The sequence below is a fragment of the Cyclopterus lumpus genome, chromosome 15 (genome assembly GCF_009769545.1).
Source record: "Cyclopterus lumpus isolate fCycLum1 chromosome 15, fCycLum1.pri, whole genome shotgun sequence".
Lineage (NCBI taxonomy): Eukaryota > Metazoa > Chordata > Actinopteri > Perciformes > Cyclopteridae > Cyclopterus > Cyclopterus lumpus.
In genome coordinates, this window is record NC_046980.1 from 23153943 (window position 1) to 23181579 (window position 27637).

The 27637-nt window shown below is 41.9% G+C and overlaps 1 protein-coding gene and 1 long non-coding RNA gene across 3 annotated transcripts in view; one reads left to right on the forward strand and one right to left on the reverse strand.

Moving 5' to 3' along the window:
* Positions 1–2878: 2878 nt before the first annotated feature.
* LOC117743744 lies at positions 2879–8841 on the reverse strand. Of its 2 annotated transcripts, none has more exons than XR_004611122.1 (3): positions 8738–8841; positions 7455–7594; positions 2879–7015 (listed from the first exon to the last, which is right to left on the reverse strand). It is a non-coding gene; the product is annotated as an uncharacterized LOC117743744 (long non-coding RNA). The 2 variants fall into 2 exon arrangements; XR_004611123.1 differs by having other exon boundaries at positions 2879–6469; positions 6851–7015; positions 7455–8798.
* atp6v1ba (ATPase, H+ transporting, lysosomal, V1 subunit B, member a) overlaps positions 8773–27637 on the forward strand; it is a 28075-nt gene continuing 9210 nt past the window's right edge. Inside the window, exons 1-6 of the mRNA XM_034551534.1 lie at positions 8773–9010; positions 21164–21219; positions 21467–21565; positions 23461–23554; positions 24125–24202; positions 24813–24952. Coding sequence (XP_034407425.1) covers positions 8902–9010; positions 21164–21219; positions 21467–21565; positions 23461–23554; positions 24125–24202; positions 24813–24952 — 576 coding nt within the window. The 5' untranslated portion in view covers positions 8773–8901. The remainder of the gene's footprint in view (positions 9011–21163; positions 21220–21466; positions 21566–23460; positions 23555–24124; positions 24203–24812; positions 24953–27637) is intronic.

A 27637-nucleotide genomic window follows, 5' to 3' on the forward strand; every position in this document is an offset into this window, starting at 1 on the left:
CGAGCTGTCAAACACCTGAACGGCGGTTTGGGAGATCCAATTAGCAAATCAAAAATAATGTACATTTAAAAATGCAGCATTATGAATGAACAAGCAAGGCCAATTTCCCAACACAGAATTGGGGGAGATAAAAAAAAAAAAAATGCTACTCTGTCTGAAGGTCACTGCAAGGCCGCCGCTAGCACCAAACCCAATGCATCTGAATGCAATTTGCTTACACGGATGCCTCGAGACAATTCAGTGTACAAAAAGATCTTTTGTATATCTGTTTGTATTGAGTTTGGACCAAACCAAAACATAATCCAGAGAAGGTGTTGTCATACAGTACAGTTGTTCAATTGTTCAGTGTTGTTTTCTCTATGGTTTGGTGAGGACTTGACACAAGTCTTCACTTTGTGGCATCTTCGTCTTCGAGGTGCAGTACCTGACTCTTTTTTTGGTCTGTGATTTTAATACCACTGTGAGTTCTCAGAGTATTTGGTGTACAATTTCTATTCCATGTACGAGCTAAGCAAAGGAATGAGTTATTGAAGAAAATCTTTTCAGCATTAGTAAGCGGCTTGCTTTGTTGAACACTACAAGGTAACCGTTTCTCAACCATCGAGACGATACAATAACCTTTTCCTCCCTGTGTGAACATGTCAAAGACTCATGCATATGGAGACTAGATGGAATTATTGTAGTATGAAAGTACCGGAATTTCAAAATTGTTATTTTATTGTAAATTATTCACTTGTGTATCTAATAGATTATTAGTATATCTGGAAAATAATGAATGAATGAATGTATTAGCCGGTTGAGGAATCAATCAAAAGCTCTTTGGTGCTGTTGTTGTGAAATATCTTGAAATTTGTGAAACGTGTGGTACAAATGTGCATATATATGATGTATGGCTACAGACAAAGACAAGTGTGTTTTTCATTTTTCTTTCATTGTTGCTGTGAATCAAGTTATGATAAATGTCATGACTGTTATACCTCACACACCACTTGCCTCATGTGTATGCTCACGACGGTTTCCACAATATTTGGTACTTCCGATGTCATCGGCACTAATCTTTGACCGGATCTTTGGAGTGGAACGATAACAGAACTTCTGGTTACAAGTCACACTCGTAATTACGCCGTTGTTACAAATATGAATGAGAGGTTACAGGAGCACTAGCAGTCATGACACCGTCTCATTTTTAATAGATTCAGTAATATTGTCATTATCGTGGGCTTGATAACATTTCAGAAGACTGTGAAAAAGACGACGTCTTCAAATGTCTTGCTTTGGCCAAAACCCAAAATATATCAAATTTACAAAGAAACAGAAAAGCAGCAAACCCCCACATTGAATATGTATTTGTTGCTACAAATAACCTAAATGATGAATCAACGATCAAAATAGTTCCCAATCCTTTTGTTGATCAAATAATGAATTAATGGGTTATTTGCCTGTGTGCTCCACATTTGCCTGAAATGGGTTCGCCACTTTGTGACTAATGGAGGATAAATATGATGTATGAGAATGAAAAGGTATAATTCCAATGGGAACGGGAACACCCACTTACACTTTTGAAAAATATTAATTTTGCCTCCCCATATTTACATAGTTTGGGTTTAATTTACCAACTCAAATCTCTCTGTTGTTATCCCGATGACCTAAATGAGGATGTGCTCGTCTGGCTTGCCTTCAATAATTACTGTGAGCTCACAACAAGAAGCTGTGTGACCTTTCAGGCTGCTCAGTTCGGTGGAGCCCCGTCAGCGACATTCAGGACTTCAAAGCTCCTTAATGTTGCTTATTTCTAGGGTGAAAAGAAATCATATAATGCTCATTTTCATTTAGAGTTAATAACACGTCATTTTTTACGAAAAAAAACCCAATTTCGTCTTAATGTGTCATTTAATTAGATCGATATGAATGTATTTAAAATGCAATAAAACGGCATTAATAAATCAAAAGTAGCTTTTCCAGAGCGTCCAACCATCTCGTGGTTTTATTCACGTTCGCTGATGACGACTGAGAGATGGAGGGAAGAAACAGATATGTTTCTGTCAATGAAACTAAAGCACGGTTTGCAAGGTGAACGTTCATGTTGTCATCCAGCGGCCGTTTGCTGAGCACACTTATTCACGGCTTTGGACTGAGCTGAACCGGAGAGCGGCGCCGGGTGAGTCTTTACTGGTTCCACCAGGACCACCACACCATGAAAAGACCCAGGTCGTTTCTACGACGCATAAAAGACTTCTGAAAGCAGCTCACTACAAAAACTGAGTCGAGTAATTTAACCATTCAAGTAGTGCATCGGTGAAGGTGTACCCTCGTGAATTATGGTGTGGAAGAACTAAAGTTAAGCATGAATTTCAGCTACTTCACATATTACAATGTACATACATATCAATATTCGTATATTAATACGTTTACACTTTTTATATCTCTAACAACTCTCAGAGAATGGTACTTAATTTTCAGATCAAGGTTTTTAACATAAAATATCATCAGTTAGATGCATACTAGACCTGTAGTAGATCTACACTTTCAGGGAATACTTTAGTATGTTCACTGCAGTAGAAGTTGTAAAGGTACAGTGCAACTTGTACTCAAGTAAACGATCTCAGTACTTTGTCCACCGATGGAAAAAACTAGACTTCAATTTTGGAACAGTTTAAGCTTTTCTATAAAGTTCAGACAACTTTTTCTTCCGTTTCAAGTTCAGCTGCCCTGCTTCTGGCACAGAGCAACACAGAAAACTGAGGCTCTTTTGTGAGCAGCCCCAAAGGAACCAATCCTCCCCACTGTGTCTTGGGAATCTCCCCGGAGGAAAAAGAAAGGTCACATTTACGCCTCCCACCCCCCTCCACCCCCCACCCCCCTCCCTCCCATTCTCTCTCTTCACCCCAAATCCAATTAGAAGGAAGGTCACGGAGGTTTTTGTAAGTGGGGGGTTTCGGGGGACTGTGTGTGTATGCATGCGCGGGCAGGGCTGTTGTAGCTGCGGACCACCAACACATTTCCACCCGTCACATGGTCCGGCCTTTAAGCTCAGGTCTTAGGAGGTGAAAGAAAGGCTACATCCTGTCCTTGCTTTCCGTTACTGTTTTCGGCCTTGTCCTTTTTGTGCCATACGGTGAATCTGGGGATTAACATGCAAAAGTCTTTCTGGAGAAGCGAACCCTCTTGGAGCACACTGATCCAGCAACGTAAAGCTCCGCGGTGCTAAGCGGAGCTACAGGTTGTACAAACATGCACAGTTTAGTCGCTCTGCTTCTTCAAAGAATAATTAATCCCATTAAGTAATCAAAGAGTGAGGGGAGCGGAACCCCTCTCCAAAGCAAGGGTTCCACTTGTGTGTTCTGTGAAACACTTAGCACAAAGCCGTGAAATAACCGTAATTACCAAACGCGTCGAAACACTACAATGTTTAATTACATCTGCAGCGCTACTGTGTCGCATCGGCACCGAGTTTGCAGTTTCAAACACCACGATGTACGAGCTAAGGCCATCACTGGCTACTTGGAAGGAGCACAACATCCTTAGACGTAGTAAAACAAGCTATAATGTTATTTTATAAGTATAAAATGAGCAAAGCTAAAGACATTTAGCAGTGTCGCTATTCTGTGGCCGATTCTGTCTGTCTAAGAAGTTGACAGCAAGGCTCTAAAGAAAAGAAATGTTTGTATTGTAACCGCAAGAAAGGATGTGATACGACTGCAATCATTAATAGTGAAACAGAAAATAATAAAACAGAAATAACAAGGAGATTCTAACAATGGGCTATGACACAAATACAGTAAGTTAGTTATAAAGATCAGGTGGTGGGCCACACACACACAACAAATTGTTTTAGATATATAAATGTAAACAAAATCCCACCTATACAAAGTTAAATGAATGTAATAGAAATGTATGCATTTAAAATGACATTTACATTAAAAACATTGATGTACAAGCTGTTGAACATTGCCCAGCAGGATGCCCGGTTTACAGTTAATTGCCCCCACCCGTCACTGAAAGCAACCAGGCCCTTGATTATGCCTAATCAGCCATTTCACCCCCCATACAGTGGTGATGAACAGGGACATCATCATCGAGACTCAACAGGTTTCTCGTACCAGGATGTATGTACAGGCATGCTTAGTTCTGCTGTTCACTTGGGCATTTTATGATCGACTTGCTTCTGGAGCCAGCCTCAAGTGGCCATTTGATGAACTGCAGTTTCTGGCACTTCAGAGTTGTGTTCATGTCATAGCACCGGAGGTTGCTTACTTGTTCCATTTAGGGAATTATTTGTAGCCAATCAGAGGTCTCCTCCTCCATCACATGACCGCACCATCACAAGGGTGTACATTTACATCATGCTGGAGAGACAGCAAGTGGCACTGCAGTGACAAGCGTCGTATTAATAATACATCAAACTTATACAAGCTCATCATGTCTTCTCTGATAAAATAGCGAGCTGAGCAAAGTGCTTTAAGGTTTTACCGTCATTGTTTGCGCCCGGGAAGCGAGTGGGACTACAAGCTGCACCTCGCTGTTGAACCCTGTTGAGAGGCTCACCGAAGAAAGAAAGACACATAACGTAGCTTTGAACATGCCTCCATGCCCGAGACGTGTCATCAGTACGGAGAAACACATTCGTTGAGCTTCGCTCAGCAAGAACACTGACGCCAGATTCAATTAAATATAAAACCTGGCTACATCTGCTAAAACCCTTTTGGGTTCATGTATCAGTAGGACATTTAAATGAGCAAACACTTTGTTCAGCTTGGAGTTCAAGTTTAAACTATAAGAGGAGAGTACTACTAACCACTTTGCCATCGTGTTGGCATGGAGCCCCAACAGGATGATTTACTTAATCAGGGAACAGGACAATCCACTACATGACAGATGATCTTATGGTCTTTCCAGGACTTCCTCAAAACAACCTCGAACTATGTTATTAGCATTTGATAATACCATAAATTACCCTTTCTCCAGACAATACATTGATATTGAATAATTCAGCTAACCACTGATTGTATTCAGCGACAATGACATTCTTAACATTCAATGTAAAAAATAAAGGGATAGTTCGGATTATTGTTTGGTTGTACTTATCTATAGTCATTGAATATACAGTAGATGGTGGTCGGCACGTCCTGCTAGTACACATACTGATACACAACTGATATTTCTTTTTGGTGGACCCTTCTTAGGTGTCTGAAATATGTTTGGCTGCTGCAGAACCGTGCTGGTCTGTTTCTTCAAACTGGGGGTGTGCCAACTGTCATTTACTTCAGGTAATGCACTGACTAGCGGGTACGTACTCATAGAACCCTACTTCAAATCACCCACACTATCACTTTAAGAAATACTGAGCCCCAAATGTGATCCTCCACCCTCTTCTCTGGCGCCTCGCAACAGTGGTGGAGAGAGACAAGGCTCTGGCCACCGAGGTGGTTTCTCCACTACCTCGCAGGGGCACAGCCTTTTTTCTCCAATAACTTGCAGCAAGACTTTTCTGATCTTGTTAGCCACTAGCGAGCTTGTGCCATATGCCAGACCATGAGCCACACCTGAGCCAACCCCAGTTTCATGCTGTCCATGTAGGATGTTTGCTGCTCCCACGCTTCTTCAGCCAGGTCGAGGGTTCCCCAGGGTCGTTGTTTGCAGCTTGTATTGGGAGAATCCTGTAGAGCTCTGGAGGACTTTGCAGACAGCCCAAAGGACATGAGGCAACAACTGATTCCAATTTCTACAAACAATTGTATTAACTATCGAAATATGCACCTCAGGGTCTTGTTGAACCACTCCACCAAGCCATCCGTTGGAGAGGGGGTAGACTGAGTGGTGTGCACAGGTAGTGCATGACCTTTGACATGAGGGTGGTTCCCTGGTCCATTAAGATTTATTTTGCTGTGCCAACTCTAGAAAACAACAAGAGAACCTCTTACAATGACCTTTGTTGAGGTAGTGCATAGATGGACCACTTTAGGAAACTGGATGGCGTCGTGGACCATGACCAAGATGAAGCGGCGCCCTCAGGGGATCTACGGCAGGGGTTCCACAAAGTCCAGGCCACACGCTGGAATGGTAGGAAGTGGGACAAGCTGGCTACTGATGGTCTTTTTAGAGACGGTAAACTGACACTCCACCTGGAAGAAGAAGTCCTTGACGTGCAAGCGGGGCAGTCCCTTCTTAGCAGTCCCTTCTTATCAGCATTGAGGCTGTTTCTAGGAGGCCGACAATGCCTCGACAGAAAGGTTGGCCAGAGGTAAGGTCAAGCAGGACTGTCAGCTTACGCTCCTTGTGTTCCTCCCTCGCTCCTCGGTTTTCCTTCTACCCTCTGAAGGCTCCTGTTCTCCTTCTTATGCAGCAGTCACTCCTTGCTTATGCTCCTCATCTGGGTTCCGTCCAGGTTTGGGTGAGCCGGCAGGGTAGGTAATCCTGAAAGATAACCCTTACCAACTGGTGCCGGCTCCGCCCTGTTTTTCGTCCCCCTCTTTTAGGCGGTGGAGAGAGACCCCACCGTTTTTGAATGATGGGAATGTTGACATGTAAAACACTTTGAGTGGTTGGAAGACTAGAAAAACACTATATAAATACAGTTCATAACAATGTACATGACCATTGCATTTCCATGAATTTAATCTTATGCATCAACTTCCTTGATAATGTAAAAACGTTTTTACGCTCACTTGAGGTGAGGTGACCAAAAGAATTACTTGGTCATTCAATCATTGCATTAATTTGCTTCCTCTCCAGACGGCATGAAAAATGGCCAATACAAGCTGGCATACAAGAACCATTAAAACCAATTGCAAGAAAATATTGAGGCATGCCCTCTATTTTTCTATAGAATTGTACTTGGGTTAGATGTTACCTTGCATGGCAGCTGGATTCACGTGATGTCGCGATGATCACGTAGTCCGCCTGTAGCAGGACACCGATTGGTCCATGCACCGACAAGATGGATCTTTGGGCGATATGTGATGTCTTGGCAGTGCGGGAATCATGCTGCCATGCAAGGTAAGTGATCTCCAGTCTCCTGCATGAAGTTCAGATGTACATTTCAACATTCAAAACTCAAGACACAAAATCTAGACATATATGGAAGGCTGTGGAATCACAGCCTTCTCGTGTGAATGTCGTTCATAGAGGGCTGAATTTAACATACAGTTTATATTTCAGGACACTGTGTGAACCCTTTAACAACAGCAGCAGCCACAGACATACAACATAAACGCATTAATATTATGATACATATTTGCCTTGATGGGTTAATCTGAGGAGTTTGAGGGAAATCATATCCCTTTGAACTCATCAAAAAAGACTCTGGGAAAAAAATGATATTTCAAAAATGAGGGCACTGCTCCTGTAGGCAGAAGCCCTTCACTTGCATTAATTAGCTATTTTTTGCATGCGGCCTGAAACATTTGGATGAGCTCTCTAGGGGTTTCCGTCAGCCTCACCATGGCGGTGCTTACCACTTCAGTCTGTAGTGCTTTTCCACCATCACAGAGAGAGCTGTGCCTTTCTGTATGGGATGCCAGTGTGTTGGTGGTGCAGGGGCCATGGTTCACAATCATCTTCAAACAGACGCTTACAAGCTATTGTGCAGAACATGCTGCGTCAAATGAGAATGCATCAGAGTTTCAAAAATGAGAAAAAAACAGCAAACTAAGACTTTTTAAAGGGGGAAAATGTGAGCAATCATGTCATTTCACCTGTCACTCACCAATACATTGTGTTGGTTGTGTGTTAGAGAGAGAGAGAGAGAGAGAGAGAGAGAGAGAGAGAGAGAGAGAGAGAGAGATAGAGAGAGACACACACACACAGAGAAAGCACCAATACAGCAGAGATATCCACGTCTGCCAGCTGCAATTATCTTAGCATATCAGTCAGATTTTAAATTATTATCAACAAAGTAATTCCCGTAACATCTCAAAAAGTTTGTTTCGAATCTGCAGATTGCCATGTAGTTCCTGTTTCCATTTTATACGTATATTTTGTCATATTCTAGTGAGAAGATTTCATTTTTGATTAATGGAACCACGTGCACGTCCGCGTGACCAGTACACGTCTGCAGCTGGCTGCGGATGCAGCAAGTGGAAAGTACGTCCAGCTGTTTAGCATCATGCACATTTTCACATCATGGCTTCCATAGGAAAAACAACAAAGTAATTAGATACTGACTGCTCTGCTGGTCAGAGTTTCTCCTTGAGCAGAAACAGCATTCACATGAATTATTTCCTAAAAGTTGACCTTCTTTCTCTCTGTGCTGAAACTGCACGTGGAATTAATGTTGAGCGAGCTTGGATTTTCTCACAACGGCGATTACAGTATAGGCATGTTTGATGCCAGGTTCTGTGGTAAGGTCAGTTACCATGACACTTTGTGGAAACATGTAGCTACAGGTATTAAATAAGGGTAACAACATCCAGTGCTTGAATTCCATATCCTCTGGGCTATATTTTTCATTCAGCACCAACTAGTCATTAATTATGAGAAAAATATACAAGCTGGGATGCTGACGACCAAAGCTCTCAATTGCACATCATGAAAAGAAACTTTGAAATAAACAAAATATGAATAACTTCTCTTATTTCCTTGAAAGCCCACCTCTCAAGAATCTCTGACTTTTTAATGCAGCATAGCTGGTCGATGGATCTAATGACTGCTTATGAAAGTGATTATATTTGTATTATATTGTCCTTGTTATACTTACACACACTTAAAAGGTCAAACCTAAAGCTCTAGCGTTACTCACCTGTTTTGCTCATGTGCGCGCGCAGCTCCATCCGCTCTCCACAAACATCCGGTTCCTCAGTGTCACATGACCAGCGCTCTGCTGTCATTTATGCTATTCGGAACCAGCTAGAAAAGCACATCGAGCAACATTAGCTTCCTCGGGTTCCTGTTCTTCATCAGACGATGGCAACATTGGTAGCAAACAGGGCGATGGACATCAACGGCTTGGCAGCAGCTGCGAGGACACACACCCAGGCTGTGACCCGAAATTACATCTCTCAACCTCGGCTAAGTATGTGACGTTAGCAGCCTGCTGGAGGTAGCTGCAAGTGTAGCTAGTGGCTAACAAGGTTGTTGTGCCGCATTCAATGACAAGCAAACTGTGAGGATGACATTATACTCTTGTTAGAATACTCCCATACCTCATACTATTCTTGTTACGCTTCAGTTTGACGTTTTATTATCGGGCATCCAGGACAGTAATGCATCGTATTAAATATGTAACGTTAGCACCGTCTAGGACCAGAGAGATGAGGAATATTCCCGTACTTCTCTTGTAACCGTATGTTAAATTGTGCTAGGTGTGACAATGTTCGTGAAATAAAATACAAATGGTCAGCCATGGCTTTTAATCCAGTGCTTTACCCAGGGACAAGTGAATACAGCACACGTCAAGCTAGCATGCTAACATTGCCAGTCACGACTCTAAACCAGCTGACGTTGGCCGCTGTTGCGCTGGAAATTAAATCCGCGTTAAGGTTACAGATTAGTAGTACAACTGCTATTATCTTTAGCTTTTCACGCTGACTTTATAAACCTAGCTAACCTATATGTTAAACGAATACCACTAACGTAGCGCCGCACAGCAAGTCACCTAAGCTAGCATGCTAGCTGCAGCTAACGGCATCGTTAATCGTTGTAGCTCAGGTGACACAACCTTAACTGCATGCATTAGTTTTACGATGCGTAGTCATGTACGTTTGGGGACACATGCACTATTGTCACTATGGCAACGACTGCGTACAAGAGCAGCGTTACGACAGTCCTACACGGTTAGCGAAACGCCACTAGCGCAGTGGATTAGCCGACATTGATGAGTCAGCTGACCTGTTAGCCACACGAATGAATGAGCGTTATTATTTAATGTGGAGCATGTAAGGCCAGCTTCACTGTCTGCACAACACACGGCTGTAGCGTTACGGTATGGATTCACTCCAAATGTTGGTAGCTTCAGCTTAAGGAAGAAGAAGAAGAAGAGACTGGCGACAGATGGATGCTTGCTCATGTGATGTGTCACATGAGAGGCAGGTCACATGAGAGGGGAAGTCTGCAGGCTGTTGATGAGGCCAGCAAACCTGCTGGTTTCTCCTTTTGGTTTACCTAAACCCACAATTATTGAAATCCTGTTATTTAAATATTTGAATACAGGTCGTATGCTATAAGAGTTTTGCTTCTAATGTTTATGTTGATGGTAATAGCTATTCGGAAATGTGTTTTTGCCCTAAAAGTTGGGATATTTCGCAATGCATACTGTTGCATATATTTATTTATATATATATATATATATATATATATATATATATATAATTTTTCTTTTTTTAGAAATCATTCCTTACATACTTTGAAGACACCAATGCAATGCTTTTGCAATCAAATATTTGTTCAGGTATTATATTTATTAGATTGTGGGGGATAAAGGGGTTGAAGGTGATTTGAAGTTATTTGCCGTTAGTCATTATTGTTTTGTAGGGAAATTTGACAATTATTCAATTTGTCGTTTGGTATATCAAATCTCTTATTTCCTCAGACCAACTGTCTCAAACCTTAATATATTGTTCCGATGTTGAAGAATCAGAAATTATACAAAAAATAATATTTGTGTTGAAAGCAATTTAAATTTTTTAATCATCAAAAGTGAGCAAAACTTGAGGGAAAGGTGTTTCCATAAATTGAGAATAGCTGGTCCAGGTTAAAGGTGAGCCCACTCCGAGAGCCTAACCCCTTCCTTCTCATCAGCAGTGTACACGCACCGCTACGTTTACAACACACTCTCTCGATCGCACACTCGCTAACGTTACACACACAACCTTCGCAGCCATTCCTTTTAAGGAGTTTGCCACATGTATAAGTCATTTTAGTTGAAATAATTGTTGTACGCCATGAATTGTCTGAATGCTGATTTCTTACCACCAGCCTGATAATGTAAGTATTTCATATTGAGGGGATCCCATTGGTTTTGAGGATGTCACTGTTTTAGATGATTGTCCTGCTTAGGGAAGGGTTATTAGGCTACGACATATTCTATAAAGACACATGGCATCATTTATGAAGCGTAATCTACTGTGCTGACCACTGTGATGAGTGGTGTTCATGCGCTGGTCTTATGGATAATTTAATGGACATGTTGATTCAGTTATTTCAGTCGGCACATTGAGGTTCACACATGTTGGTGGTGTTTGGCACTTTGCTGAGTGGACCTGGTGTTGAGTCTTTATCGTGACTTTAATTATGCTTTTGACACAGCTTGAAGCCTTGAAGCTAGCAAGGTAATGTGTTTTTTTTTTTACTTAAGTATCAGAGAGGCAAGCATGGACTGAAAGCCTCTTAGCAAAGTAGAAGGAAATGACTTCATGGAGCCATCAGGAAGGTAAGCATAGAGCACGCAACATAGGATAAAACCCTCGTCCTTAAAACATCTAATCATCCTACTTCTGAAATTCCCCTTATTTGCTGAATGGCTCTGCTTTTTTCGCTCATCAAACACATTACTAAGCAGCAGCAGTCCATTCTGATGTTGTGGTGGCAATTCAGAGCCAACAGATTATCTCAAGTAACTGTTAAGAAACCTTTTATATGTGCTCCTCAAATACGGCATGTGCTGCATTCACAATATGTTTTGCATGTTCTAGGACCCTGCTGGTGGCTCGAGATTGTGATCCCTCAATGAGTCTTCTCCTGCTTTATTGTAAAAGAGGTCTTCATAGAGGCCCAGGTCTGCAGGTGTACTTGAGTGCAAAACTATAGGATTTGAACAGAAGCGCACGATATTACATGAGTGCCAATGCAAACGGGTTTTCTCCAGAGCCGAGTGACAAGACCACATAAGCCCTGCTCAGCAGAAGGGTTGAGAAGCTGCGTCAGTTGAGATGATGCACATTGATTATTTTTCAGATAGAAAGCCAACCAATAAGAACTGCACAGGGTACGCATCCAGAATCTGTTACAGTACTCTTTCAGTTGACAGTGAATTATGACTTATTATTATTCCGCAGTGTTGTAATTCATTTTGCTGAGCAGAGTAAGGGGGTCTCGTTCCTGTTTTAGTAGTTACTTCCTCTTTTGTAAGGTATGTCACAAAAAGTGACCAAAACACAGAAAATATTTGTAAAGATACCATACCCTGTTAGATAAAACTTAGTGTGAACATATAGAGGTCTGGTGAGAACTTTATATTGGGGATGAATTGCTGTACTTTCACGTCTCAGCCCGTCCCAGAGGAGATGCGATAGAAAGATGTGAGCACTGAGGAACGTACATCCTGGCTCACTCATGCAACTACTCATGATGCATAACAAGGTGGTGGACCCTCATTCCCCCTATGAGTCAGCTCTGGTTCTCTGAGGGGGAGCGTAGAGAGGAACATCATGCTAACGTGGATCTCCTTAGCGTCCACCATTCATTTGATTGTCATACAGTGTAGTGCTGTATGACCACAAATCTGTATCGCAGTATTTTTCTTTTTTTTAATATCTGATATCAAATAATAATTTTTGCATGACTTGGCCTTTTTGTATTGGTTTACGGTAAATGCACAACAATACTCACCTTGTATGTATTGAAGGGTTAAATTACTATCTGGTTTGCTTGGCCCCACAAAATTAATGAAACCGTTGCAGCGTAACAAATATAAATTCATATTTACATGAATAATTTTCATGTTCACCGTTTCTGGATGGATATACGTGTGGCGCTGACTAGGACCGCCCCCTCCTAGTCAATTAGTAGACTAAGAACACTGTTCCTGAGGTGTGTGTGAATGGTCAGTTAGTACAGGTGGCAGCCACGTGTGTGAATGGATGTGAATGATGACGCTTAGTGTTAAAGCACTTTGAGTGGTCGGATATATATTATTCGGTTGTGGGTTTATGGTTGGTGTCGATTGTGTCTCATCGACTTGGGAGACGCCAGACAAACAAACCAAACTTATGAATAAGTGTATGAGGATTATTCAGAATGAAATTGAGGGCCATGCGAATTAAAGGACTAGACTGTGAGCAACTGTATATAAGTGTACGTAGTCGTCGTGATGTGACCCTTTGTGGACTGATGTTTTGAAGCTTGGCGATTGGATCGGCATCTCAGATTACGGCCTTCAACACGTTTTGTTTTTTGCAACCGTTGAACAGAAGTTACCATATTTGGAATGCAAAGGAGTGACGTAGATGAGCAGTATACAGGTCTGGTAGTGACCCAAAGCATCCCCTGCTTTATGGTCCATTTGACTCTAAATGGATCATAATTTACTAAATGAACATCACGCTGTATTGAAGAAGACTTGAGACTTCTATACAACCAGAGGAGTCAACCCCTGCTGGTCATTAGATAGAATGCAGCTTTTGAAGACTGTAAGATGGCCTTGAAATATGGGAAACACCCGAGTGTTGGCAGCTAGAAGGCCTCAGAATGAAGACCTGACGGCTAGACTCAGCCTGCACCTGTCAGGTTAAAGCAAACTGCTATCGGTGTGTAGTGGAGGATATCCCAGACTGGTTCAGACCGTTCAGTGTACACATTTGCTAGGCATCCAACAGTCCATAAGATCACAGTGTTGAGATGGTCCCCCCCACCCCCCCCTTTATTGACTTGACAGAGCTCTATGAGAGGCAGCCATTGAAAGCCGCTGTGAGACAGAGCATGGAAATAAACAAATAAAGAGATTTCTCATCAGACCAAGTCTTTTCTTTTTAGAGGCCTTTGTCTCTCTCATGTCAAATGCGACAGAAGCTATTAGCCCACGAAATGGCTGGTCTTTGTTTTAGTAGTGCATTCTGTCATTTAGCGCTATGAAAAGACATAGAGCAAGGCGCTATACTTCTTTGTGAGGATTTAATTAATGGTAATAATGTAGTCACGATAAACAAATGTCTCATCTGTCACCATGAAAGTAATTTCTATAAAATCAATGTTATTTTTGTAACGGTTCTATAATCCACATTCTAATTAGGCTTAAGCAGCTAGCTTGTCAGTAGAAAAGACTCCGTGGGCGTTTGCCATTCTCTTCATGAAAGAACATTCAAATGTAGGCTAAGGATTTGACACCATTTCTGTCTGTCGCACGAGCAGAAACCAATCCACAAGAACGACACTTGTTTTGCTGACCGCTCATCAGTCATTTCCTGACACTTCATCTTAAGAAAGGTTGGGTCATTTAGAGAAGTGCCTATTGTCTGAAAAAAAAACCAAATCCCCATGTAGCAGTCGGGTAATTTCCATAGCAGCATTAATGATTCAATCTGTGTTCACAGGACACACTGCTATACAATGTTCCTCAAGCCACAGCTTCACATGAGAACTATTTATGATATACTATTTATTTACTACAGTTCTACTCATTAAAAAGCGTTTGGTTTCTGGTTTTGGTTCATAGTAGTAGAGTGAGATCTTCTTTCTACACGTTCACATCTCTCCACCTCGTCACACGGCTGCTTTTAAAAGGTTGAATCCTTACAGAGGAAAGTGCGAGCCGAACTGTAAGCTATATTGTTGAGTTCCCTCTTAGTGAAACGCTTTGAGTGAATTTAAGCTCCCGCTCGTGAACACAGATTGTGAAAGGTAAGAACGGGACAGAGTGAAGCGGTAACGCCTTTTTGAAAAGGTGGGATTTAATAAAGAGTTTGCAGTCTTGGGTCAGCCTGAGGAGCCTCAGTGTTATTGTATACCTTCATAAGTATCGGCTCGTCTCTTAACCCTGTGCTACCGTACTTCACCGGCACATTTAGTCTGCTTTGACGACGAGCCGTGTGTCGGCAAGAGCACTTGTATTAGCAGAGTGCATATGAGATTTAAAAAGACTGTGGGCTCCGCCTCAATGGAAGCGGAGTGCAGCACATAGACACAGGTCTTATTAGTACCCAGAAAATGAACTGCAGGGTATTGTGACACCTTTTTTAAAGTATTTGTATACCATGCAACACTACTCCAGCTGTGGCAGTGACAGAATGACTGGACATATTGTGACGGAGAAGGCCAAATTATGCAGAGTTATTTCCATGGTGCTGAAGTTTAGGTAACCTTTGCTATAGGCTGCCCCGAATAAAAGTAATGCGGAGCAAATGCTGAGATCATTCATGAGTGTTTAGGTTGTACCTCCTCAAGTTGCCCATCTGTGCTCTTAGAGGGCCCTTTCAGGCTCTCTGTACTGCATCTCTTGGTCCAGGCTTCAGAGTGAACCTAGAGCCAGTACCAAAGGATATGCGGTTTTATGTGATTACAGCACTGTGCCGTAATTTGTGGTGATATTGTCTAAATCTATAATTGTATGCGATTTTGAAATGGAAAACTTGTGTGAACTGTGTGTGATTGGGGTATAACAAGCTTTGATGCGAACCGGTTACCCAGAGAGCCAAAATGTGTCTCAACCACAGCGACGGTCTACAAACTGTTGCTCTGTCAAAGCCCATGCTTCTAGCGATTGTTACCATAGCACCCCACCACCGCTGTAATAAAGCTGTTTTTTTTAACCGGCTGCTTTTCTGTATATACAGCTTTGTTCCTCTACTATACTACCCAGCAGCAAAAAGGCCCTGCAGACAACAGGCCCTACTCTGCTTGCAAATTTCCTGATTACATGTCCTCCCAATCAGTGCAGTGAGGTAGGGAGTCCTCTTCATGGGGTACCTGCGTAGCTACGCCGGTGTCGTTTTTATATAATATAAGACCTTGACGTATTGAAGTGGCAGCCTTGATACGAGCCGTTTAATTTCTCTTAATACTAAGGAAAGGTGCTGCAATGCTTCCTTTCCTCATCTCCTTTAGAATAGGATACACTGAACCATCCTTTAACAATGGAAAGGAGATAATCAATCCAACTATATTGGTATAGCACCTTTTCATACAGGTGTCACAAAAAGCAATTAAATAAAACTCTGTAAAGGCAAGGTCGAACTGACATTCGCCTCCTGTTGACTTCCCCTCTATGCAAGTGATGGGGTGAACACATTTTTCTTCCATTTTGCATCCCAGCATTCTCGCGGAGTTCAACTTTGAACTTTTAGGTTGAATATCGCCTCGGCAGCGATGGTCGCTTGTAGGTAGGTAGGTAGGTGTACTCATTCCATTGCTTTTGTTTCCCTCTTCATGCTAACGTGACTTTGATTGTTTGGCAGCTTTCTTTCTTGAGCCGGTTAGGAAATATGAATCCTAAAGGACAGTTGAGATGTGTCCAGACATCTGTTAATATCCTGCTCGTGCCTTGTGGGCTGTGAGAGCTAGTTGTAGGTTTGAGGCAATTAGCATTCCCATGTCCAATGGGGCTGTGGGAATCCCTTGAAGTAGAGTCCAAGACGTGATTGTGAGGCTGCACATCCCAGCAGCGACTGCTTTGTAGCGCTCATTTATTGTCATGATGCACCCCATCTCCATCCCAGCTCTGTCCCCCTCCCCCCCCGCCCCTCTTTCAGCTGGGAAATTGAATTGTGTTGGAATGCTCTGTGCCTCTTTTCTCTGGCACTTGAATGGGCTCTTTAGTATTTCACACCAAGGTGTCCTTCAGGGTGCGAGGTCAGGCTACCAAAACAGCTTCTAGTGGCGGATTAGGACCAATTAACATCTTTGTACACAAAGGGCTCTGGCAGCTGAACGGGCTGCAGGGTGACCCATACTGCTGTTGCATGCCAAGCCAGGGGACCGCTGCACTTGAGCTGAAGTAGCAAAAGAGGGGTGGAGAAAGTTTTCCAAACCTAATGGGAAATGTTGCTACTTCACACCTAATGGCCATATAGCCCATTGAGCAGTCGTTATCTTGTGAAATGAGAGCGCAAACCACTTCTTCTTTTTTTAACATCACAGTTATACGCCAGAGGGTACTATGAAGATTTTTTTTTTCTTTCTTTCATATACCGATGGGCTACTCTATATGGCCGGGGTAAGACCTTTAATCCCTCTAGAACTACCCATTCAATTATTATACACACTTATGCCACCAAATAGCTGATACATTTTACACAAGAATCAACCTTAAAAACAATACACACTATTAAGAAGTAGCAACTGATGATCTACTGCATGCTGTATTTGAGGTTTCCTCATTTCTTTCGGAGGTTGGGCACATTTTTCCCAAGATCCTGACAATTATGGGAATTTTGAAGGCCAATACCGTAATGTCAGTTTTTGGGAGTTTAAAAGATCCAGTAACTATATATATATATATATATATATATATATATATATATATATATATATATATATATATATATATATATATATATATATATATATATATATATATATATATATATATATATATATATATATATTCAGATTTTGTTTTCCACATTTTACAGTAGAATAATACATTTGTCTGTGCCCTCCCGTGGACAAAGTCTTTGGCATTTCTATACTGCGATGTCTTGTTACTTGACCAAAATAAACACAGAAATCTGCAATAAGTTATGGGTTGACCTAATTCTGCTATGACAAAAGCATGGTTTTCACCGTTTGGCCTCAACCTCATCCAACACATGAGTTCATGCACAACATAGTTTGATATTTCCTTTAATTGTGTTTCTATTTCCAAGGAGTGAACTGTGAATGGTCTCTATCTATCTATCTATCTTTGCTGTATAATTGTCTCTGACATGATGTGGTTCCCATACAACAAAATGCACCGTGAATTATATTTTGATGGATAACGTTTTTTACACAAATGAGTCCATTGAAGTCCGAGTAGGGAAGAGGTCAGTTGTGGTAGATGGGCCACAAAACGTGTTTTTAAAAAGATGTTTACCTCCCTTTCCTGTTGCTAAACATCCATTAAACCATTAAGATGCAGTAGGCAAGGACAAGTGGATGGCCATAAAAGCACATTTGTTTTTTAATTCCTTTTCTGTATGGGGAGCTGTCTTGAGCTTTGAGTATAACGTTGTCAATCATTGACTGATTGTTGGAGCAGTTGTGCGTCATGGTCTGATCTTCAAGGGAAAGACACTCAGGAGGTGATTTGTGTTTTAGTAAACTTTACTCACTTAACAAGGTTCCACCTGGCTGGCTCTATGGGGAGGATCATTGTTTCAGCATTGGTCTGGCTTATGCAGATGAAATCCTCTATTGTGATTTTAATTTTTATATCGCAATATTTATGATGTCTTAGAAAAATGACATTTTGTAGTTCTTCTAAAAAAACACCACATTCGTGAGGTTGTCTAGCTTGATGGATGCTTGACTTCTGAGGCTGATATTCAGTTATCTGTGATGAGCTCATTTTACACTGGTATTATGTCAAATTATATCTAATACAATAGAAATATTGTCTTTTTTTATATATAAAATAAAAAATCTGTATGAATATACATATTATATTTTTGAAATTATTTTTTTCATTTATTTTATTTGGGTAAAGCGGTAGTACACAACATTAATATGACACAATATCAGTTCAAATTATGAATCCATGTTCCCATTCAGCAGCTTGCCCCCCGCTGCAGAGCAAGAGCAAGGTCTTGTAAGGCAAACAAATGTGTGAGCACGCTCTGGGGCTGGAACTCCCAGAAAGGAAGGCTGTTTAGAGAAACTCATTTTATTTTGGAGAGGAGAATGTTTTTTTAATATTTGTGATGCCCTTGGTTTTTATCATCACACTTGAGCCATCTTTTCTCTTGCTCTCTCAATAGTCTCTGCCCCTCCACCCCCAACACACGCATACACTGGCTGTCTGGCTAATAGAGGGTGAAATGCAGGTGTGTGTGTGTGTGTGTTTGTGTGTGTGTGTGTGTGGGAAATGGCTGCAACACATTGACAGATTATTTTGTTGGCCTCTGCCTAATTAGTGGCATAGTGGATGCACCCCGCTAAGCTTTAGTGCTTTATGGTCGTACCAGTCTGCTCTAATTTCCTCGTGCCTTTGATATCGGTGCCGAGATTGACGGTTCGCACATAAAGAGGAACACCCGCCCATGATGGAAAAGCCAGTGGAAACAATGCCGGTCTGCAGATGTGCACGGGGAACACCCCCCTAACCCGGCAATGGATTTCTTGCAAACTCTTAACTTAAATTGGCTTCCATGTCAGCGGAGTAGGGATGCTAATTTACTCTTTTTTTTTTTTTTCCCTGACCGACAGCTGACCCTCATTAACCGATCGTTAACCGTGTGTCAGTCCCCTGCATGCATGTGGTTAACGTGCCTAACAAGCTGCACCGATAACCTGAAGCATAACCTGGCCATCATTCATCCCCAGTGTATGAGCGGAACGGGTCCACTTCAGGTGTGCTGACCTTTTTCTTTTTTTTTAAGGCACACTGTTCTCATTGTGGTCACGAGTTTTGCTCGGCTTTCCTTCTCATTTTTGTTTTGTTAGTTAGGCAGCGTTATTTTGACGTTTAACTGATGGCATTTAGCGTGGTTTAGAGACATTGTTAACATTACTACAGCAGAACGGGTGTTTCCACCTTCTGATGGTCCGTTATCACTCCTCTTGTCTTTTGTTGTCCAGTGAACCTGAAAGTGGACTCGTTGGACTTGTTGAAACAAATATCCGTCTGCGTTTGGTTGTTTCATTGTGGATATTTAGGATTAGCTGCTGAAGGATATCAGTTCCAATCAACAGCAGTATAGACGGGCTTGATCTCAACAGACTCAACGTGATTCAAGATGTGCCAAATAATTAGTCTCGTATGATATTCTGAGTTTGGACTCATGGTTTAATGCACTTATTGTAAGTCACTTTGGATAAAAGCGTCAGCTAAATGACATGTAATGTAATAATGTAATATTCTGGGAAAAAGTCAATAACAAATAAATGGCGTGGATTAAGAAGGGAATATATGAATCCTGATATTTGAAAGTGACATCATTTCAGATAAGATTGGCTGACATTCGTTTTGTTTTACATTTTTAACCTAACGCAATGTAAACGTTTTTAATCAAAATTCTCTATCCATTTAATCTGATCATTAAAGCATAATGACAAAGATATGTACTGAGCAGGAATAAACCTTTACTGTCAAATATAAAAACCTTCTACGCCTTTACATTGTTGTAGTCGATATTGTGATTATTTGCATTTAAAAACTCAATTCGAAAGTATCTAGAAAATAAAAATACTTATTTTCATAGATGCAATATATAACTATATGAAGCTGGTCTTTGAGAATAGCCCGTCCCTGACGCACTCTATGACGCTTCAATCACTTTTTTTAGGCCTAAAAAAATAAAACTAAACATTATGTCTTTACATGCAGTTGGCTCGCGTTGCCAGTTGAAGACACGTAACCAAGGTCAGACCAGGAAGTGATGTCATCACGGCTCGTGTAGGACTAGCGGTATAGCTCGCATGCCTGCTGTGTGGTAGTGGATCATACTTTGTAGCTGTTCCTGTAAATATGAATACAAGCTATAATAATTATCCAACTAGTGTTTTGCTTTCTACCCTAACCTGCACCACCACTTTCACTGCAAGTCAAATCTCTATGCATCCTTTTGAATGTCATTCAAAGAGGGGGTTTGTTGTGCATTGATAATAGCTGGTTCTGTATGAAGAATTGTCGCATCACATTTGTGTCTCCATTAAGTATGTGCAACCTATTGAAGCTCAACTTCAAATCGAACGTTGATAGAAATGCTGCCAAACTTCTTCACAATGACTCAATCACCGAACGGTATGCATTTGTCAAGAAGGGAGGAAATGAGAGGAGCTCTGGGCTCAAATGGAGAAGCAAATCGCCGCTTCATCTCATTGATGATTAAAGAGAAACCGCTCCAGTTCAGGGAAATGGCTTTTCTTCCTCACATATTTGATGCGTTGTGTCCATGGAGTTCTAGTATGCTCTTTCAGGCTACTATGCTGCATTTATTAGGATTTGGTAAGGCCACAGGCTATTTTCACTAACCTTCATCAATGATGACCCTTCAATTAGTGCTCAGAAATAACCACATGCCTGTGTAATTGTACGCACTATACAAGTGAATTTCATGCGTTTTCCCCTGACATTTGCCTTCCTCTTGACATTTGGGTCCGGAAATCCATGAAAGCTGTTTAAATCTCTCCATGAAAGGTCAGCTTGTGATTATGAACAGTGTTGGTTTTAAAGGATGTCAATTTATTCTCGTGTGGATTGATGGCGTTCAGCCGCTGGATGAACCGGGTATATTGTCCCTATTGCCTGCGATATGTCTTTGGGCCGGTTGGAATAAACAAAATGAATGACCTCTGGTACTCTTCTGCCTTTCAGCCTACTCTACTGTGTCTGGTGTAAATGGGCCCCTGGTGATCCTGGATAATGTGAAGGTGAGGCGGTCCTATCTTTATTAAACGTTCTATCTCATATTATTACTTCTATACTGCCTGTTGTGAAAATCCATTTAGAGAATTGGTTGGGATTGGCAACATAACCACCCACCAACTTGTAAAAGTGCATTCAGAAGCCAATACAAATGAACACTGTTATTACGATATAGAGCTGCTCTTGTATTAATTGTATAATTGTAGTTTTCAGGCAGCTGTAGTGAACCTGTGTTGCATCTCTTTGAACCAGTTCCCCAGATATGCTGAGATTGTTCACCTGACCCTGCCGGATGGCACCAAGAGGAGTGGCCAGGTCCTGGAGGTCATCGGGAGCAAGGCAGTTGTCCAGGTGAGGAACGGAATCCAAAGTTGCTGACCGACTGGCATCTTGCGCCTCCTCCTCAGCTGAAAGTAATCCTACCTGGCGATCGACTGCAGACACCCAGCACTTACTGTTGAATGAGGGGGAAATTATATAGTTTGTCGTAACTACCTTTCACTAACATCAATGTCATTTCCTACTGGAATTAAAACAGGAAGTCAATGGCACCTCTTGCTGGATTTGATGGGTTGCCTTGGTCCATTGTGACATTGATGAATGGTGCAACTCTCCGTTGAACTGTTGAGAATATTTGAACTTGTCTGCACAGCGCCAGAGAGGTGCGCATGAGAAGCATGATGTTGCAGGCAACAGGTTTCTAGCGATGCATCAACTCTTTCCTCCTCCATTAAAATAACTAAAAATACAAACTTTATATGAATATGTAAATATCCAAAAGTTGAACTGGTGGATGCAGGAGGTCTCCTCCGGCACTGAAAAGTCTCACCTGCTCACAGTATGTGTGCAGAAGGTTTCAAGTGACCCTCCACGTTGCATACTGATTTGTGGCTTCAATGGGAACCAATGGGCTTGGAGCTGAGACGGTGAAGGGAAGTCAGAAAGCAGAGAGGGGTTAAAACATCGTGGGCTCTGGTCTTTGTGTGGGATGTGTTGTTGATCTGGACCAATCCTGAGTGGTTCTCTATTTGACGGGAATGGCAAAGGGAAGCTTGCTGCCGACCCGACTAATGTTGTTAGGATGTGTTTGTTTTGGGGAATTTCTCTCAAACAACTTGGAATGCTGAATTCCCTTCCCACTGTTGGCCTTGGGAGGGATGCAAACAGACAACGGCAAACAGATGCAGGAAGCTGACGGCTCGACGGTAAAGGTTGCCATTATGAGACTTTGGCAACCAATTCTTGATCTTTTGTTGCCATCAGTGTTTAACACAAACGAATGGGGATGGGAAACTGCAAAAGCGGCACCCCCAAAATGACAATTTCTTGCATTAGTGATATTTCTGTTGCAGTCGTAACTAGAAGCGGCCGACGCTGCGTGAGACGGGTCACTCGCCTGCACACAGGCGTCTCTTCTGGAGACCATGTTGACGCAAATGAAGTGTGACTGGGGCATTTAACCCCCCCCAGCTGCTCGGTTTCACACTTATCTGGCTCATTCACATGAACGGCAGAACAGACATAACTGGACTCTGCTGTTAGTGAGTTTACGACTCTTAATGATGTAAAATAACTACAATGTTCATACTTGGACATTTCCCCAACGTAAGTCTGTGGAGGAATGGTCATTTTGGGCCCCATGGCATCACGTGGTGGACCCTGAAGTCTGTAGTTCCACCACGGTTGGGCCTCTACGAGGAGCAGCTTCAATGCCCAACGCTCCTCCTGGGGGGGGGGGGATTCAAGGTAGCACATCCTACAGAACCACGGGGGCTCGACGAGCACTGAAGCTTGAAGCAACAAGAGTGGGCAACATAATGACATGAAGGATGCAAGAGGTGCGACGTCTATTGATGATGAACACCACCATTCCCAAGAGTTCATTATTAGGTTGATAACTGGTTGCCAGCCTAGCAACATCTTTTAAAAGTTGTGCTGAGCCCTGGATACCTTTGTGCCCAGAGCATACCTTCAATTACCTCTGGTGGTTCCGACTTCTCCTCTAGCCGAGGACCTCCAGCAGGTTGACATTTGTGAGTAAAATGCTGCAGCGTCTATTTGAAGGTTTGCACATTTCCAACAGATGTTCAAGGTCCTTAGAGGATACTCTATAATGACTTTACTTCTCACTTCAGCAGCAGGTCAAAGTGAGTTTTAACGGTGCTGTATCTCCAATGATGTGGACTAAACCTGAGCCGAACCGTGGCAGTGAAATCCTAATGCTCGTTACGTCTCTGTTGGTTCAGGTGTTTGAGGGAACATCCGGCATTGATGCCAAGAAGACGGCGTGCGAGTTCACTGGCGATATCCTGCGGACCCCCGTGTCGGAGGACATGCTTGGTATGATGACCTGATTTTCAAAATTGCATATGTAAACCCAAATGAAGTCAATATTCCTCCGATTAGCCCACAGTTCAGGTTAATTTACAGCCACACAGTTCATCCTTCTATGTTTGTAAAACATTGCATTTCCCTTCAACATGCTTATTTTATCTTCTCCGTAAATGGGGAAAAGCAAAACGGCACTGAATCAAACCTTTTCTTTCTCTCAATATTCTTGAATGTTTCAATCAGTGTGATTATCTAAGCACAGCACAAGGTTGCATGTATTTCAATAGCAGCAGAAAGTAAATCTGCTTTTGTTTTTCAAGTGTCATTAATCATGTCCATGAATTTATAATTACTTGTTACTTGTAGACTCGACAAGAGCCATCAGAGCGAATCTTATGTTTAGAGTCTGATACAAAACAGAACGGATCAGATGCGGTTGCAAGCGTCATCTAATGAATTTCCTTTGATCTGTGTTTCTTAGTAATTATCTTTTGAAATCAACTTCAAAGCAAATAGTTGTATTTATCAGATGGAGGACGGTATCCACGTGGCTCAAAGGACAACTTCTTCTTCTTTCAGGGCGCGTGTTCAACGGCTCGGGCAAACCCATCGACCGCGGGCCCAATGTTCTGGCTGAGGACTACCTGGACATCATGGGTATGAACTCAGTGACCTGCGGACTTCCTGTCTTTTAGGATATGTTCTGAACCAAATGGAAGCCTCTAGATATTAAAATGACACCATTTCATCAGCGTGTTTGGTTTCTTCCACTTGTATTGTGCAGGGAACAAAAGATCATCCGTTAACACCCCCACATTTGTAATGGGAGAATTATGATTTTGCTAAAGCAATAGAATATTACATTTGGGCAACTTCTTTCATGCACATTACATTTCATGTCATTTAGCTGACGCTTTTATTTCAAAGCGACTTACAATAAGTGCATTAAACCATGAGTCCAAACTCAGAACAACAAGAATCAAGCAAGTACAATTTCTTCAATAAAGTTAAACTACAAAGTGCTATCAGTAAGTGAGCACATAGCTCAATCATGTACATAAGGTGTGCATTACAGTCAGTCATACAGGTGCAGGTGCAGCTATTGACTTCAGGCCAACACAAATAAAGCGGTTAAAGTTGTTAACGGTGTTTCTGGCGAAAAGAAGGAATCGATTTGATCTTGGTGTCATTCAAAATGTGTATTTAAAGTGGAATGCCTTAATAACACACAGGATGTGTCTAATGTAGCCGTTTCTTTGTGTTTCAGGTCAGCCCATCAATCCTCAGTGTCGTATCTACCCCGAGGAGATGATCCAGACCGGCATCTCAGCCATCGATGGCATGAACAGCATTGCCAGAGGACAGAAGATCCCCATTTTTTCCGCTGCTGGGCTGCCCCACAACGAGGTGAGACCACCAAACCATTTTATTTAATCAGCGACGGGAAAGATTCCTCTGATGTCTGATTACCAGCATCCTGGGGATATTTTCTGAATGGAAGTAAATTGAAGAGATTTTAAAATAAGAAATCTGGAGGTGTGAGAAATGAGTGTGCTTCCAGGACTCCTCATCTCTGCTTGTTGGGCTCCTCCTCCTCTATATACCAGTCTATCTGCGTCTCACTGTTTTCAAAACTCAGAACAACAACAACAACAACAACCTCATCGCTATCGTCGGCCAGTGGATTTCCAATCCATTCCACTTGAAAAATAACATTCTGTAAGGAGTCACCTCCAGGCCACCAATGATTAATAATATTAATGGTAATAATTAACATTAAATATGGGCCAAATTAAATGATAGTTTTCAGCTGTTTGAGAGTGTACACAGAACTGCATCGCTCATATGTTTGGGCAGGCTGTTGCATCATTTTGGAGCATGGAGGGGGGAGAAGGTCCAAACCCATAAAGATAACATAATAAAAGAACCTCAGACTGGATTATTGCAATGATCTTTTTGCTGATTCTCCAAAAACAATCCATTTGCAATAAAAGCATGGATACTTTATTCAGCATCTTTGATTGAAGGATACCATCTGAATGTAAATGTGGAATAAATTAGGTTTGTCTTTGTTATCATTAAAAGTCCAATCGCATAGTCGTTCTACGTCTTTTGATGTTTTACGTGACATTTTAGTTTAGTTTTCCATTTTAATGCCAAGGCGGTTCTCACGAGGAAAAGTTCCCCCCCCCCCCCCGACCCAAGACGACTGATTGGTTTAAAGATTATTGTTCTCAACCAATCACAAGCCAGACCTTTCTCCAGAGCTGACATGTTAAATGTCATTGTGCGGTCGTATTCCTTCATGTACGTGGTCGGAGAGCTCGAGTTACAAGACTGATGGCAGCAGAAATTGCAGTAGATTGTCTCAAAATAACTCGTCAACTATCTTGATGTATTAATTTGCTTAAATGTAAATGAAATGTAATCCTTCTATTTTTTTTTAAATGTGTTTTATTTGTTTCTGAAGCCAACTGGCAACACACTCAGCTACTTAACTTTACCTGAAACTAGGCAGCTATGAGTGTTCCCAAGGTCGAGCAAGAACCTCCAAACTGCAATGTCTTTCTAATGGATCCAAACGAGTGCCAAACAGACGATGTCGTGTTTATTTCTGTGGCCGCCTCACAATGGAAATGTTTAACGTTGACGACTCGGGTCATTCATGCGTGTCAGCTGTTTTTTTTCTCAGTGTCCCGTGACCACAATTTGACTTCTGCTTCTTTTTTTGAAGGGTTTTTCATACCTCACAATAGAATTGCATGACTCGGTTGTCCCACTTAAATTACAAGTGTGTTACATATTAGAATATCTCCCGTTGTATTAAGCCAAACATTTGACTGAGGCTAGTTTGTAAGTGCCGTAGTTATGGTTACTAAAATTAGCAAAAACAAACAAACGGGAAGAAAGAATTCCCCAGCAGGAAAAAATAAGTCTGTTGATGATCTACTGTTGGAGACCTTGTGTCTTTTTTATGGGGGTTAAATACGGGCGGGGCGGAGCTTAACCACACTGTCTGATCTGTGTTTCACTGGGGGCGGAGCTTAACCACACTGTCTGATCTGTGTTTCACTGGGGGCGGAGTTTAACCACACTGTCTGATCTGTTTCACTGGGGGCGGAGCTTAACCACACTGTCTGATCTGTGTTTCACTGGGGGCGGAGCTTAACCACACTGTCTGATCTGTGTTTCACTGGGGGCGGAGCTTAACCACACTGTCTGATCTGTGTTTCACTGGGGGCGGAGCCATCTTTTCCACCTTTTAGCTGCAAGCCGCCGTCTCCATGTTGAGAGCCCTGTGGAGGCAATCCCTCCCCTCCAAGTATCGTATTGACAACCGAAGGAGAGCGACGTGTTATTTAAAGATTATGTAAAAAGAACAATGCCCACAAAGACAACACTGTCCTCTGAAGCACTCTGAGGTTCCTTGTGTGGCGGAACTTTGTCTCTCCTCGATGCTCTTCAGCTTAAAAAAAGAAACCAATGGGGACCCCTTATTATTGTTTTCACTCATGTACACATCAGTGCTCAGGGACAAAATGTAATATTATGCTTTGCAATTGTCAGTCAGTAACTACATTGTATGGCAAATGTTTTGAAATCCACTAAAACCTTATTTTGAAGATGTTATGACCGCCGCACATAGAACCACCTTGACACAAGACTATGTTTAAACTTCCTTTTCATCTGCCAAGTGGAAATATGAAAAATCATATACATTTTTGTTTCTGTGGAAGTAGTTGAAAATATAAACTGATGGTTTATGAATAAATCAAATTAGCCTGTTTTTGACAAATCAACAGTCGTGCCGTAAATACTGTTAAACTCTTACTTTAAGCTAGTTTTTCTCTCCGTCATTCCAACCTGATTTAGAGTAAAATATTCTATGGCAATATTTAGAATAATTGTACCTGCTTTCTACACGTGCTCGTGAATAAAGTCAGATTATGGTTCACATCAAAGCGGATTGTAGTGTAAACCAGGGCCATCGGGATCGGTGTGAAAACTTGGCTCATTGTTTCATTAAGCAGAGGTCACCAAGGTCGCCCATGTGGAGGTCGCCTCTATGGGCCAGGTTCCTGAACTCGGGGG